Source organism: Choristoneura fumiferana, chromosome 2 (assembly GCF_025370935.1).
Source record: "Choristoneura fumiferana chromosome 2, NRCan_CFum_1, whole genome shotgun sequence".
Classification (NCBI taxonomy): domain Eukaryota; kingdom Metazoa; phylum Arthropoda; class Insecta; order Lepidoptera; family Tortricidae; genus Choristoneura; species Choristoneura fumiferana.
In genome coordinates this window covers 3,357,294-3,374,053 of record NC_133473.1, presented here as the reverse complement: position 1 = coordinate 3,374,053, position 16,760 = coordinate 3,357,294, and the positions used below count along the sequence as shown (strand labels likewise).

The following is a 16,760-nucleotide window of genomic DNA, read 5'->3' as shown; positions in this document are numbered from 1 at the left end:
GGCGAAACAGCCCCATAATGTTGATGGACATACTCACGAATTAGGATGAGCAAGCTGGCGATTCTCAAAAGGATTGTATGCTTTTTCATCCTTTACATCTTTTGACGCTATGCTGAGTGACGACTGGAAACCCGGATTACTGGTCAGATTGGCTCTGAAATATACATTACTAGCGTTTACCCGCAGCTTCGCACGCGTAAATCATTAGATACAGCAGTTGAATTGAGATTCGGGGATTTTATTAAAATCTCGTGGCAATTCTCTAAAATTACTTTGCGGCGAAGGAAAACATCGTGAGGAAACCTGCACAAACCTGCGAAGCAATTCAACGGTGTGTGTGAAGTTCCCAAGCCGCACTGGGCCCGCGTGGGAAATACTGCCCAAGCCCTCTCATTCTGAGAGGAGGCCTGTGCCCAGCAGTGGGACGTATATAGGCTGGGATGATGATGATGATGATTTAGCAGGGCATTATTAGTATGGCTGTGAATTTTTGAAAGAAAATGGATGCATCATTTCGGTGGTATATCTTTAATAATATTTTGGTATTATGTGATTATTTGAGTATTTTTTTCCATCCAGTGATGGCAAACGAGCAAGTGGGTCTTCTGATGGTAAGATATCACCACCGCCCATAGACACCTGCAACACCAGGGGGATTGCAGATGCATTGCCAACCTAGAGGCCTAAGATGGGATACTTCAAGTGCCAGTAATTTCACCGGCTGTCTTACTCTCCACGCCGAAACACAACAGTGTAAGCACTGCTGCTTCACGGCAGGATTAGCGAGCTAGATGGTGGTAGCAATACGGGCGGACCTTGCACAAGGTCCTACCACCTGCGTTTATATTATTATTACGTCAAAAGGTTGGGATGATGATGAAGATAATAATACTATTACCAATTAAAATGTAGTAGCAGTTAATATATTTTTTTGGAAAATGTACTAAGTACTGCTTAACTAATTACAATATTAGCCGAGTCGCGTTGCTCCGAAGAGGAAGGGCTACGGATTAGCCCGAAACATGTCGGGATAAACTCGATTTAAGATAAGAGTTAGCCGGGTCAATATATTTGATATGAGTGAGTCTCACGGTAGTTTCATGTTCAAAATATCTGAACGTATTGTAGAAAACTTATGATAAGCATTTAGATAAAATTATGTATGCGACTGTACATAATTAGGCATTATGTATCAGCCACATAAATAACTATTATAACATCGTGTTGTATCAAATAGTCCACAAACAATGGTCACTGTATGTCACTTTAATATAACAATTTCCTAAATATATTAATACTTTTCGATTAACGCCAAGCACGTTCACTAATACCACCTAATACACGGAGATATTTTTCCCCGTGATTACTGTTTTTCCAGGAACAAGGTACGGGAATTGATATCTAACCGATCTTCCCTGTCGTTTCACTCGCTGATTGCTTTGTAGCGAGATGAGATGAATATTAAGTACAATTTGAAATTGCTCTTGCATTTGCATCCTCAATTTCACTATGCAAACTGCTGAAACGAGAAGCATTTTTATTTACTAGCTAATTTAGATTATTTGCCTCATGAGTACCTCATAAAGTACATTAAAAAGAACAAATGAATTTTAAGAATGACTGCTGAATGTAAACTTTATAATAAGTATATAAAGTGCAAAATATTTAAGGAATAAAGAATAAAATAATAATAATAAATATCACGGGACAACATTGACATTATTATTAAGAACGAGCTGTTGCCCGCGGCTTCGCCCCCGTTGTTTTTTTCTGTATTTTTTCCCATAAAAACCTTTTCCTGACAGTAATGAACACAACATAAAAAGAATTAGCGAAATCGAACCAGTCGTTCCCGAGTTTTGCGCTTAACAACACATTTTACGATTAATTTTTATTTATATAGAAGATTTTAAATTATACTTAAATAATTTATAAAATTACAAAATGTATGACTCTTTGTATCTAAGCTAGTTGAAGATCTATCTTAAGCGTTATTTATTACACAGTGTGTTAATTAAATAACAGAAAACCAGAAAGTACCTACTTTGGTCAGAATCAGTTTTAAATCAGAGGGTCGACAAGTATTGCATAACGTTTCTGGCGCTCCCGATCGCCATCAAATGACAGTTTTCGCATACAAAAACTGTCATTTGATTGTGATCGCAGGTTGTGTTTGTCCTTTCCTCCTCCATCCTTTTTTTACAGTCTTAAAGTTACGAATGCATACACGTCGATTAAATATTTTAGCGAGGTTGGGTAATAATTTAATACTGGCCGTTTTGTTCTCAGTTTGATTTGCTTCTAAAAACCGCATTCAAATCGGTCCACCCGTTTAAGAGCTACGGTGCCACAGACAGATACCAGACACAACTTTATAACACCCCTCTTTTTGCGTCGGGGGTTAAAAATAGCGCAGCGCAACTGACAAATTACAAACTACGAGTGTAGAGTTGAAAATCAATTGGAATTACTGACTTAGCAGAACACACGATTTTTTTTTAATGTATTTGAAAAGCGGGGAGCTCATTAAAACTGTGTACATCCCATAACAAATATTTGTAAAGTAATTTTGTCACTTACGTGGAATTGAAATTCGGTGGCTCTTGTTTCGTATCCATTTTAAGAAGTTCTGAAACAAATTATGAATTAAATTACTTGCTGTGTCACATAATGTATAAACCGCCAAGGAAGCGAAGCTTAATTTTCTGCTAAACTGTTTTAATAATAATTTGTGTACAAGCATATAGAGTAATCTTTTTCCATTGTATTTGGTTGAATAAGATCGAATTTATCTTGCTTTCTCAGCTAGCTTCTGTAAGCTAGTTCAGAAATCGAGTTAAATACGAACTTTTCCAATAAATTACGATGGCAAACATTATTCACTATCTGCACTGCACTACTGTTTTATCACTAATATAAGTTTAAGTACCTCAGCATCAAAAACAAGTTGAACCTCGTAAGAAGAATATTCAACTGATTTGAAAGACATCTCAATGGTATTATGGCTCAATCCATATCAGTACAAGATCAGCTATCAAGTAATAATGCGTCATCTCGAGTGGTCAGTATTTGATCTACTTTTCATGTGATAAGCAAATTTCACAATCGGTTTTGATCTAGTTGCTTACTCCTTAATCATGTACTTCATAGATTGTCATCTTGAAAAGCGGGATAGTATATTATTATCTTGTCTCTAGGTAGCTATAAATATACATCAGTTTCAAGGTAAGGGAAATCGTGATTTTAAAAACATCATTTATATCGCGTTAATTAAAAAAACCGGCCAAGAGCGTGTCGGACACGTCCAGGATAGGGTTCCGTAGCCATTACGAAAAAATAAAGTGATATTTTCAAAGGATTTCGTATTGCGTACGGCATCTTCCAATTTTAGGTATGTTTTATACCTTAGGCTGCAATTTATAATAATAATAATAATAATAAAATCTTTATTCAATAAGACAAAATTGCACAAGAGAGGAATGAACAATTACAAAGAAAAAGACAACTTAGGTTAAACATAGCACAATTAAATAAGTTGAATCCTGACTCACAAACTAGGCAAGGCCCGTATCTTGCAAGTCAGTGTTCGTCACGTATGCGAGCTAATAGAGTAAACTACGTATATCCAAGTAGCTACTAAGTAAACTGAAACATTTTTATTAAGAAAAGGAAAAATTAATAATTAATAAAATTATGTGTGTGTGTGTGTGTGTGTGTGTGTGTATGTGTGTGTGTGTGTGTGTGTGTTGTGTGAGTGTGTGTGTGTAAATGTGTGAGTGCGCGTGTGAGTGTGTGTATGTATCTATGGGTGTCGAAGTTTCTGAGTCTATATGGGTGACAGTATATGTGCAGGTACGTTAAAGAGAAATGTTGCTGTCTTAAGTCTTAAGTCAGAAGATACTCGGTATCATCATAATCGAGTTTTTGCAACCACTGTGAGACTTTCTTTTTCATTTGAAACCTACTTAATCTAATTATGTTTAAAACATTATTTATCTTATTATAAAGAAATGAGCTAGTGATTTGGAATTGTCTCGAAGAAAATTTAGTTTTATGGGGTATGGGAGGGCAAATTCTGTAGTGATTTCTTTTAGTAAGATCTGGTTGCCGTACTTGCGCGTGCCTGCGCAAAATGGAGCGGAGTATAAAGAGCTGTCTCACTGTCAACACTTTAGCGATATTGTACAGGTCTTTCGTTGGGAATCTAAAATTTTTGTAGTGTAAGACTTTGAGCACAGCTCTCTGAGCTCTCTCGACTTTAAGGAAATAAGTTTTAGCCGCACCACCCCATGCAGGCACACAGTAAGTCAAGACTGAGGTACAAAGTGCAGAATAGACAGTGTTTAGGGTTTCTGTGTCGGCAGATTGTCGAAGTGTTCTGAATATGTGAATAAGACGTCTGATTCGAGTGGCAAGCATGTCGACTTGTGGATACCAATTTAGGTTTCGGTCAAAATAGATTGCGCTATAGAAAGACATCTGCAGTTACCAGCATTGTTGCAATTTGCGTGAACCCTAATTTCATAGTTTGTAGGAGGTTGGGTATTGTTTTTAATGGAAAAGGGGATAAAAAATGATTTTGAGATATTGAGGGTTAGTAAGTTTTGCGTTAACCAATTGCTTACTATGGTCAAATTGTCCTCAGCCGTAGATTTGACGTCAGTCCAGCTCGAACCCTGAAAAACTAGTGCTGTATCATCAGCGTAGGTAAAAATTTTGCAGTTCGGAAGATTCAAGTCGCAGAGTTGGTTGATGTAGATTTGGAAGAGCGTTGGTCCAAGTATTGAGCCTTGAGGGACGCCGTACTCGATGGAAGCTTCGTCGCTTTGAAGTCCGTTAATTATGACTCTTTGTGAGCGGTTTCTTAGGTAGTCACGGAAAATATTTAGAGCAATACCTCTTACGCCGACGGAGTCAAGTTTAGACAGAAGGGCGGGAATATGTACAGTGTCAAAAGCCTTTTGCAAATCGAGGAAAACACCTATGCATTTAAGACCCTGATCAAGAGCAGATGTGATGTGAGAGGCAAGATCGACGACGGCGTCCTCGGTGGAAATTCCTGGTCGAAAACCGTATTGCTGAGCAGATACAATATTATTTTTATTCAAAAAATTTATTAGACGTCTGTTAAGAAGTTTCTCGAGTATTTTAGAAATAGTTGATAGGACGGAAATAGGTCTATAGTTTGATATTATACTACGATTACCATTCTTGTAGATTGGATGAACTAGGGCTTTTTTACAGGCGTTTGGAAATACACCTGTGCGGAAGGCTGTATTTGCAATGTGAGTTAAACTTGGAATTATGAAACTACGGATAGATTTCAAGATAGAGGGAGACAAGCCGTCCCATCCGGTGGCAGAATCGGACCGTATTCCCATAATAATGGATTCTATTTCTTTCTCATCGGTTTCGAGGATAACCATTGAATTGGGGTTATAGGTTTTCGGTAAGTATGATGCGATGCTTGCGTTTGCTATCGAATTCGACGTTAAATTTGAGGCTAGGTTTTTACCGATTTCAACGAAGTAATTATTTACACTGTCTAATGACTTACATGTGTTTTCTGTTAGTTTAAGTAATTCTAGAGGTGGGTTACGGGTTTTTCTGTGTTTGTTATTTTCTTTATAGCTTTCCAAGTCGCTTTAACATCGTTTTTTGATTTCAATAAGATATTTTTCTCATGTGTTACTTTTAGTTTGCGCAGAAGGAGGTTACAAAAATTGCGGTAGCGTATGTACGTTGTCTTAATAATTTGATTGTGGGGCATTTTTTAGAATCTTTATGCAGACGGTCTCTATTTCGAATACAGCGAAGTAATCCTGGAGTGATCCAGGGCTTGAGGATTCTCTGTTTCCTAGGTACTGGTATTAATATGGTATGCTTAGCGACGACGAATTTACTCTTAAACTACTAATAATTCTCAAGCAATCTTAGCGGCTATATTTTTCCTTCTAAATTTGATATATTACCGTCATTCTCAATTTTTTGTCAATGTCTCAATGTTTAGATTTTAGAGGGGGGGGGGGGGCTCGATTAATGAAAATGTCCACAAACATATAACTGAGAAGAAAAATTAATCGTCTTTGCAATCCCCCAATGGTTATAAAAGACCTATCCATCGATACTTTTTATTTTATTTATTTAAGAAATATCTCACACTATAGGGTTAGTCGAGAAAAATACACACTACACATGTGCCAGTTTTACACATTTTAATATACTTCGACTCATTAAAGAACTATTAAATACAGATTACACAATTTTGCACAGTTAAAATAAACAAATATCACGGGACAATTGGCACCTGCTGAGCTAGTAGATACTTATTTAGATAAATACATACTTACATACATCATTAAACGTCCAAGACTTCAAAACAGACATTCAGATTATTCGTACAAATATCTGCCCTGATCGGGGATCGAGCCCGGGACCTCTAGTTTCGTAGTCAGGCTCTGGCCACTGGGCCATCGGTCGTTAATTAGATTAAATAAAATAAAACTGATACTTTTTTTTCTGTCTCAGTATACAATCATCTGTCGTACATTTTTTAGAATCCATTGTTACCTTGATTACTGAATCACTTTTTTCTAAATGCAAACGAGAATGGATTTACTTAACTGAACTTTTTAATCGTGTTACGCTCTGTTTAGTAATGACTCTCGACATTGATTAAATTTGTTAATCAAATTCAGCTCATTTCCGTTAATAAGCACATTGACAAATTTAATGAGATTATAAAGAGTTACAAAACCTCTATTTAACATTGGTCTTAATCATAATTAAAATCACCATATTTTTTTACTCAACTGTACTTAGCATTACTTATAAAGTAAGAAATATTGATACTTAATCAAGAACTGTGCTCATATTTAATGAAATAGAGTCGCGTTGCTCCGGGAAGAACGGCTACGAATGAGACCGAAACATGTCCAGCTAAACTCATTTTAAGACGTGATTTATTAAATACTAGATGAAAACCCGGCTTCGCTCGGGTAAATGTACTCATAATAATATGCTTAATTTTTTTTGCCAGTGTAAGACTGTCGTACTTATCGAAAAATCTGACGTATATTCCCAGCCTTAATATTATCACAAACGTACTTTCACAGCTAACCTACGTATCGGTTATTTCACTATTTTTTTTATTTATAGTAGAATATTTTTCCAAAATCTTATTAGCCCAAATAACTATGATGTCTCTGTCTCCTAATCAAAGAAATTAGACCTAAGGGCCCCATATACGGTATGATTCGTCTGTACGATCGATCTGATGAAAATCGACGAATCGACGTCCGTGTGTGGGCCCTTAAAAGGTTACAATGGAGAACGAAATGCAAACCTGTGACACCTGTGACACGTGATGAAGTGACACTAACGCCACTTTGATGTGTATGACTTTGACATGTTTACTTCGCAACGCCATTATATACTTAGTAGGGGAGAGCAGGTAGGATTCGTACACTTTTTACTCTAGGCCTTGTAAAAATTAACCAGTACCTAATTTCAAAATAATTGAAATACTACCACATTGCCTATATATCTAGTTACCATAGTAGTATTCGTTAGAGTTGCCAAATAGCAACATTTCAAAGTTGTGACTGTTTCCCCAAAAAATGAGAAACGTACGAAAGCACCCCACGCTCGGGGTAGCTTCGTACACGGTGGAAGGCACATTCGTACATAGTGGGGAGCCTCCGTACAGAGTCACAAAAAAGCAATTTATACAAAATACAAATTTTTAATGAGGTCGAAAATAACACATAATCATATTATAATTCAGTCTTAATCAAAATAACAGTTTTTTATTAATTGCTTAGTCCAAAATCCACCCCGTGATGTAATTGTTCAAAGCATCCTCTTCATCAGTCGATAAACTTGATTCGATGCAAATTTCGAGCTAAACACACGCTTTGGGATTGTACCTATGTACCATCGTTTTCAGCAACTGTTTTCTTGTGGAACTTAGTTAAGCGAGTTTAAGTGTTGTCGATTGATACCATAATTTTTGACCAGCTTTTCTAATAGACAAGGTTTTGTCTAAGACCTCCTGTATAGCAGATTTTATTGTTTCTTCGTCTACCTGCCCTGTTCGAGTTCCCTTTTTAGGGTTCCGTACCCAAAGGGTACCAACGTAACCCTATTACTAAGACTCCGCAGTCTGTCTGTCTGTCTGTCCGTCCGTTTGTCACAGGTCTCTTTGAGTCGTAATAGTTAGACACTTACAATTTTCACAGATTATAAATAAATACCTAAATAAATAAATATCATGGGACACTTGACACCAATTGACCTAGTCCCAAACTAAGCAAAACTGTGGCCACTATAACAATAAATACAAAAAACAGAATAAAATAAATACTTAGGGGTGCTCCCATGCAACAAACGTAATTGTTTTACAGTTTTTTTGCTTGATATTAATAACGGCAACAGGTAGACGCTTGAAATATTCACAGATTTTTTTAGTTTTATAATCCCTTTATGAAAAAAAATTAAAATAAAAATAAAATTAATATTTAGGTAAGGGGGGCTCCCATACAACACACTTGATTTTTTGCCGTTTTTTTAATGGTTTTAATAATGGTACGAAACCCTTTGTGCGCGAGTCCGACTTTGCCAGTTTTTTATTTACGTATATTCGAGGCAAGACTCTGAAACAATAAAAAAAACCATAAATACTAACTCGGGGTACATTCGTACAGTACGAATCTACCCCACTCATCAATGCACGAAGGCACCCCAACACAAAAAAGCAAGAAATTAAATCAAAATAAAAATGCCCGTTAAGATTATGTCAAAAATAACGTTAACACGAAAAACTAGAGCATTAACATATAACCCATGGATAATAACGTAAACGATTCGAGAAAAAGTTATTAGAGATAAACGCATTCAAAACTGAATCCAAAAATTACTTACGTGGAGCGAAAACACGTTTCGATCTGCCCTGACGAAGCTGGCCGCCGCAGTGCACCCCGCTCCGCGGTTAGCCTATGCGTGTGAGTGGGAGTCACGCCACACAAATACAATCGCGTCAATGTGTTTGGTAGTGGAGATTATGACTACTGTACGAATGCTCCCTCTGTACGAAGCCTACCTGCTCTCCCCTAATTATTCAAGTTTATATTGAAAATACTCTAATAATCCGAATTTTCCGCCTACAAGTTGTCGACTCGGATTGACTATTTTTTTTACGCTTCTTCAATTTGATTGTGCATTTCGTTCGAGTCTACCGTCCCCTTGACGAAATTTATAATTATAGAATATGAGTGAGTCTCACGGTAGTTTCATATTCAAAGAACTTTGCTCTCAAATACAGAGGTAGACGTTCGAAAGTTCATATAACATAATGTTTTTAGGGTTTCGTACCTAAAAAAGGAAAAATGGAACCGCTATAGAATCACATCGTAGTCCGTTTGTCTGTCCGTCTATTCGTCTGTCTGTCAAGACCTTTTTCTCGGGAACACGTGGTGGATCAAGTTGTAATTAACATCTAATATTTATGCCTGTGGCCCCTTGAAGCTGTAGAAGCTTCTAAGTTAACTAAATTAAAAGATACGGCCATTTGAGTCTTATTTTTCACACATTTCGTAATGGAATCAAAACGGTAGGTACTTACCGTACACCTAGAATCATAAAATTTGGCAAGAAGGAAGGTCTTACAGCACAAGTTAAGGAAAAAAATCCAAAAGTAGCTAATTTATTGCCCCATTAAAATAAAAATATTTATATTTTTTTTGATTACAAACTTATTTCGACATTTTCTGCGTAGATCAAGGTGGCGTAGTGGTACACGCGTGGACTACGTGCACGAGGCCCCGAGTTTGAATCCTAGAGTAGTAATAACATCTTTTTTCCATTGTGTTGAATATTTAAAAAAAAAAAACGCATAAAACGGGTAAAATCCTCGAGACACCATCAACGATCTACGATACTGTACGGAACCCTAGGTGTATGAGTCCAGCTTGCACATGACCCGATTTTTTCTTGACAATTTCATAGATGTCCCTCATATCATAATATCTATAAATTGTTTTTATGTCATAGCGATATTATTTCTTTCATGCAGGGGGGTTAGGTTAGTTTTGTTTTATTAAACATACTAGTGTTTTCCCGTGGCGCTGAATTGAAATGTAGGGATTTTTAAAAATTCTCGTGGGAATTCCTGAAAATTAAATCGTGGTTTTCATTGACGTTACATTAAAAACAATCATGTCAAATTTCATGACTCTAAGCCCAGCGGTTGTTGTTTCGAGATTTTATCCTTATCCCGTGGGAATATCGGAATAAAAAGTAGCCTATATGTTTTATTCCAGATATCCAGCTATCTACATACGAAATTTCATCCAAATCCGTCCAGCCGTTTCTGCGTGAAGGAGTAACAAACATAATCAATCACTCACTCACTCACTCACAAACTTTCGCATTTATAATATAAGTAGGATTTTATTGACATTTCAATGAAATAATGTAAAGTGAATAAGAATACAGTCAATAATTAATTAAATCTTATTAACAAATCTGAATGAATTAGTGCTGTCTGATGAATAAATAAAAATAAACACAAAAAACGAAAAAAAAAAGCCTTAAAATAACCTTAAACCCTTAAAAAACCATCAAATGGCTTAGTATAAGGCCGGCAACGGACCAATGACTCTCCTTGAGTAGTTGGTACTCATGAGCAGTGGTGTTCATTTCCCATCAGGTTGAGCCGCTTGGTCGTTTGCCTCCCTCTCACAATAAAAAAAACTGTCAAATGTTAAAGAAAGGAGAAAGGGAGCCATTACGAGAGCAAGAGGTACCTAATTAACGAGCTATGCATCCATTTAAAGATTGGATAGATGGACAGACAATAAGCTTATATAGTATGTTTTACACGAGATAAACGTTCAGCCAAGTTTCTTGTTAGTTATCAATCTGAAAAGTGTCAATCGATTGAATAGAAGTTATCGATAATATAGCCCATATAGATAACTGTCGCATAGAACTTTAGAGTAAATAAAAGATAATTCATATCAAATTATTATTATTATCAGAAAATCCGGCCGCTAAACGTATATGTTATAGATCGACATTGATTTTTGAAGAGATGTTTTATATCAACTACAAGTTTTAGGGAACCATTGCCAATACAGAAATAACGGAACCCTTATGTCGGTCTGTTTGTGCCTATACGATACCTGTGTGCTTGTCGGTAATAGGCGTTTGCTACTTCCACAACCATTATATAGCCAATTACCACCAATTCAATAGTGTGTGTGAAGTTCCCAATCCGCATTGGGCCCGCGTAGGAACTATGGCCCAAGCCCTCTTGTCCTGAAAGGAGGCTTATGCCCAGCAGTGGGACGTATATAGGCTGGGATGGAAGTGTTTACAAAAATACTTATTGCTAAGACGCGCTACAGAAACCTGTTAAAGGTTTATAATAAGACGCGAATGTACCACACCGGTCACAGCATAATTTAAAAAAAGAAAATATGCTTAGCATTATCTATATCTATGTAATTTATAAAAATCATAATTAATGTTAAAAACAACAACGACAAAACCATAACATCACACCTGCAATTACCCTTTGTTCTTGGATTTGTTTTTCTTTTTCACGGAGTTCTTGAAAATTTAAAAAAATAAAAGAGTTAATTACTATTCAGACGACTTTTTATCTGTGAGAATGTGTGACTTTGGTGAATTAGGTGATGCAGAAATGATGACTCCGCCAGAAATAAAACAGCCGGCAACGGAAGTGAGCATTAATTTGCTACCTTTAAAATCGAAAAATTCACTTATTGTCCGTTATGTAAGTATTCATTATTTATTAATTGTTTATGTTTGAGGTCGTAAAAAGAGTAATGTATGCAACTATTCATAATCAGCCATTGAGACACTCATACGTGGCTTCTGACATCTAGGCTTCGCCTCATGTCATAAACTCGCACTCGTGTCTCAATGGCCTGATCAGACATGGCGAAACTATAAAGGTTCCTAGTTGACTACGGAACCCTAAAAAAGATACATAGGGATGCAACATCTCTCCGCAAGAACAGCGGATTCAGCCAGAATGTTTCCAGAAATCCTAATACGAATATAGTATGGTTTTTTTAGTGTAGGTTTTTTTTTCAGTTTGCCTCTGGAAATAATAAGTATTGCTTATATAACCACTTAGTAAACATACTAAAAAAACATCTTTTCTGGGGAACTCCATTGACAAGTTCATTTGTTTTTAATTTAGTGTAGTTACAATAAAAACGTGACCGTGAATAGGCTGCTTATATTCAGCAACGATGTTTTTGACACGCTTCGAACGTTTATTTGATGGCTAGGACATACCTACTTTGTTTTCAACAGTTGTCCATTCATATAACAAGATACTAAAAACATGTGAAAAAGTCGGACGTCGTGTATCACCATTCATTGGTTAAATTTATTTGACAGATAAATGTGATGCCGTCTCTGTTTGTTTTGTTCGAATAGACGGAGACGGCAGCACATTTATCCGTAAATTAAAATTAATCAATGAGTGGTGGAACCGCCCTTTAATAATTTATATTCAACAGTCGTACTTTGCTGAGGTCATTAAATCTGTTAGCGCAAAATACAATGGGTAATTAGTGTTACCCTGTGACTGAAGCATACGCACGCATAATTAATTATAACTCTGTTGTTTTTACAGCAAAAAGGCGCAATGAGAAAAAGATTCTTGTCTGCCTGTGCTGACTTAAATATTGTTTAGTACCCAATATTGTTTTTTTATGTCTTTCTTACTAATAATATAAATGTGAAAGTTTGTGAAGATGTTCATATGTTTGGAGGTTTGGATGTTTTTTTTCACATTACAAAGGGATTTATTTATAAACAAACAAATAATATATACGATAATTAACAGAAATAAATAAAAATAGAATTAAAACTAACTTAATCCAATCCTAAAAATCTATATTTACAAATATCACCCAAGTCGCTGCTATTGGGCAGGGTGCCCATAAAGGCTGGCTGAAATTCGGTATACAGATAGTTTGAGTCCCAGGGAAGGACATAGGATAGTTTTTATCCCAAAAACTTGGGAATAGCGATAAACGAATACTACGCGTACGGAGTCGCGGGTAACGGCTAGTTTTATAATAACGAAATGCTTTTAATTGTAGGTAATAGTAATTAAATAATAATAAATAAATATCACGGGACAATCCACACCAATTGACCTAGTCCCAAAGTAAGCTTAGCAAAGCTTGTGTTATGGGTACTAAGCAACGGATAAATGTAATTACTTATATAGATACATACATACTTAAATACATAGTAAACACCCAAGACCCGAGAACAAACATTCGTATTTTTCATACAAATATCCGCCCCAACACGGGAATCGAATCCGGGACCTCAAGCTTCGTAGTCAGGTTCTCTAACCACTAGGCCATCTGGTCGTCTAAGTAATTGAATGTACTTTCGTTCAGCCGACCGTTTACGTTTCACTCTTATTATATTGTTATATAACGCGCATAATTTAAGTAATTCACAATGTAATATTTGACAACAGTTTCGTTAGTCATCATTTTTTCCCCGTCAAAACCGTGAATTTTTAGTTGTCTCACTTAAATAATGATTGTGAACGGTCCATTATCTGAGGATGTAAGGTTGGTCTTGAGGGGCTACCACGCAATTTGAAAACCGAAGTTCGTATGGTACCGTCCCTCTCACTCTCGTATTAAATAATATAAGCGACAGCGGGACGGCAAGATACGAAGTTCGATTTTTGCACTCGTAGTATAGGGCTTGTTTACGTCTCTCGAATCTGTATAATTTTCATAACTTGATAGGGTAAAAAATCAAACACAAAACAAAAATAGTCAAGCGAGCAACAAAAACTAAAAATGTAGCACCAGTGTTTCATTGCCAGGGCTAAAAAACCTTCATCATCACCATCATCATGTCAGCCGAAAGACGTCCACTGCTGGACATAGGCCTCCCCCAAGGCTCTCCATTCAACATATCATTATTATCTCTTCATTCATTTTAAAAAACCTTAGGAATTTAAATTCAAGATGTCGTATCGAAAATCTTCCAGATAAATTGCAAAAACGTGCACGTGTAGTTGAAATAGATTTCGCTCTTTGTTAGCGTTAATTTGCATTTTGCGATGGATAAGACCAAGCTGGATTAATTTGTGCATCCCGGAAACTTCTACATACCAAACTTCATCAAAAATTCTGAGTATTTGTCAGGAATTGCTCGTTTGAAGGTTAAGGTTTAGATTTTGATCAGTATTCGATACAGATTATATTACTTTCTACAGGCTATATAGAAGAATTAGCGGTTTTGTTCACTGAATCATTTACACTAGATATATTTGTAGACCGTGGCAAATAATTGAACAGAAGCCCGTAAGCTGAGAGATTCTGGCATGGAAGTGGCTGTGGATTGGACACTCGCTTCGAGTGTTGAACCACCAGTCCTGGAAGGGTCTCTTTTTCAATCTAATGGCAGAAAATGGACAGTCAGTTGGGGAGGCTGGCTCAATTGGTGGGAAGAGCTGGAACATGCGCAAGATCGTGCCAAATGGAAATCTCTTTTACGAGCCTTATGTCTCTAGTGATTCCAGTTATTCTAGAAACAAATCCATGTCATAACAGAAAAGTTTCAAAATGATACAAAATGTAATTTAATTAAGTGGCATCTAGTTAAATTAAATTTTAAACATTGTACTGCGACTCAGTGAATAAGTTTTAACTCGTTAAGCCGTGGCATAAACCTTTATGCCACGGTTTTACTTATATTATGGAAATAAAACTATTACCTAGCTCCTGCCGTCAGTAGGTATTTCGTAAATTGCCTTCTTTAGTACACCTGTATGATCATCTAGGATGTAGATTATGTAATTTATGTAAGCTATGTCTGTCTAATTTAATCTCTAGCTTTAGTGATTTATGATATGCATTGTTTCTAAGTCGGTTGGTCATTTAGCACTTAACTCTTTTCTTGTTAATAGGTAGACAGGTTAGTTAATTCAATCGAACTAAGGGGAAGTACAGCACCAAACCGTGTTACGAGGGGCGTGATTAGCTCTCGGTCGGTCCCATATTGAGCCAATTGGTATTGGTCTCAAAAAAAAAACAATGTATTTTTTTATTTAATTTTTCTTAAAATAGGCGAATTTAAGACACTTATTTGAAGGATTTTAGTTTTAGTTGCGTTTTAAATTTATTACTCTATTTAGAAGTTACAGGATTTATAGCTGCAAATGGCGTTAACGACTACGTTTATCTTTGCCCGTCACAAGTATTTAATAAAACGTAGTGTCTTCTGTCACCTGGCAATATTAGGATTAGGCGCTTTAGTTATATAACGTTTATTTACGATGAAAGTCAAACAAAGGTCAAACGTCAATATTTTGCAAATATACACACGATCAATTAGTATTTTTTTACAAAAATGTTATAAAATGATTTAATAAACCTCTATTCCTCTAAATGGTTTTGGAATTAGACCACATTGTAAAAAAAGTGATCAATGCCAATTTACCCCCAGACACAGTCTATTCAGAAAAAGTTCCATTGCTAAGTTTTTAAATGTGAATCACGTTTGACGGTGTCATTTGGGCGCATTATTGGATTTCTTTGCTAACTAAAAGACTTTATAAAACAAGGTATTAAGTAGTTTTTTTCTTTGTATTTGCTTATAAAGTATTTTAGGCAACGGTATCACGTTGACATGTAATAGGGTTGTTAAAATATGTTTAAACTAGCTTTATTCCGCGGCTTCGCCCGCGTGGAATTCGGTTATCGGTCGCTGTTCCCTCGGGAACTGTGCATTTTAGTAGCCTGTGTCATTCTCGAGCCCATAAACTATCTATATGCCAAAAATCACGTCCAACCGTCGCTCCGTTTCGACGTGAAAGACGGACAAACATACAAACACACATTTTCGCATTTATAATATTAGTATGGATTAAGGCAACGTTGATCAAGTCTTGGCTCCTTAAAAGATACGATACGATACAAGATATTACGAGATATTCTCAAAGATCCAAGGAAAAAAGGAATGAAGGATGATGGAAGGAGGGAGGAATGATTGTCGGCCTCGTATCTTTATATGGCCTCGTTAACACTCAGCCATCTATAACGAAATAGTCGGCCGGCAATCCCCTATTTCGCGGCCTCTGCAGTAATGTACTATGACTAGTTGTTGCCCGGGACAAAAGAATTGTAGACTGCTTGGCTCTCTGTGAGAAAACTGGCGGCGTCTCTATGGAACGTGTTGGTTAAAAACTGTTCTTATAGTGTTTGATATTTTAGCGTCAACGCCTTTGAGATAATAAGAGTGCGAAAGTGCAAAGTTTTGTATGTTTGTCCGTCTTTCACGTCGAAACGGAGCGACGGATCAACGTGATTTTTAGCATGGAGATAGTTTTTATCCCGGAAAAATGCGCAGCTCCTGAGGGAAAAGCGCGCGATAACCGATTTCCTCGCAGGCGAAGCAGCGGACAAAAGCTAGTTGTTACATCAACTTACACTGAGGAGTTATATTGTTATTCCGTGCTGCATCCATAACTTACACTGCAGGTCGTTCTGACCATGACATTTAGCAAGTACCTACTACATGCAAATGCAATACGCGACGAGGTGAAGTCGCCAGTCAGGTTACTGGCCATGGTATAGTTTTGAGTCAATTCTCGCAAAAGAATCAATCATTATTTTTGTTTCAAATCTTTTTTTTACTCTGTTGAGAAAAAGTATCTTCTAATAAAATCACAGGACTTTTGA

General features: G+C 36.5%; 1 protein-coding gene across 3 annotated transcripts in view; it reads right to left on the bottom strand.

Annotated features, from left to right (window-relative positions):
- The window catches only part of LOC141445661 (proton-coupled amino acid transporter-like protein acs), a 39,450-nt gene that overhangs the window by 18,383 nt on the left and 4,307 nt on the right, over positions 1-16,760 (bottom strand). The window contains exons 1-3 of one of the 3 annotated variants that reach the window (XM_074111516.1): positions 2,930-3,017; positions 2,581-2,629; positions 38-154 (exon numbers count right to left, since the gene is read on the bottom strand). In XM_074111516.1, coding sequence (XP_073967617.1) covers positions 38-154; positions 2,581-2,618 — 155 coding nt within the window. In that variant the 5' untranslated portion in view covers positions 2,619-2,629; positions 2,930-3,017. Of the gene's footprint in view, positions 1-37; positions 155-2,580; positions 2,630-2,848; positions 2,909-2,929; positions 3,018-16,760 lie in introns of those variants that run through there. The other 2 variants (XM_074111513.1, XM_074111515.1) reach the window with 2 other exon arrangements.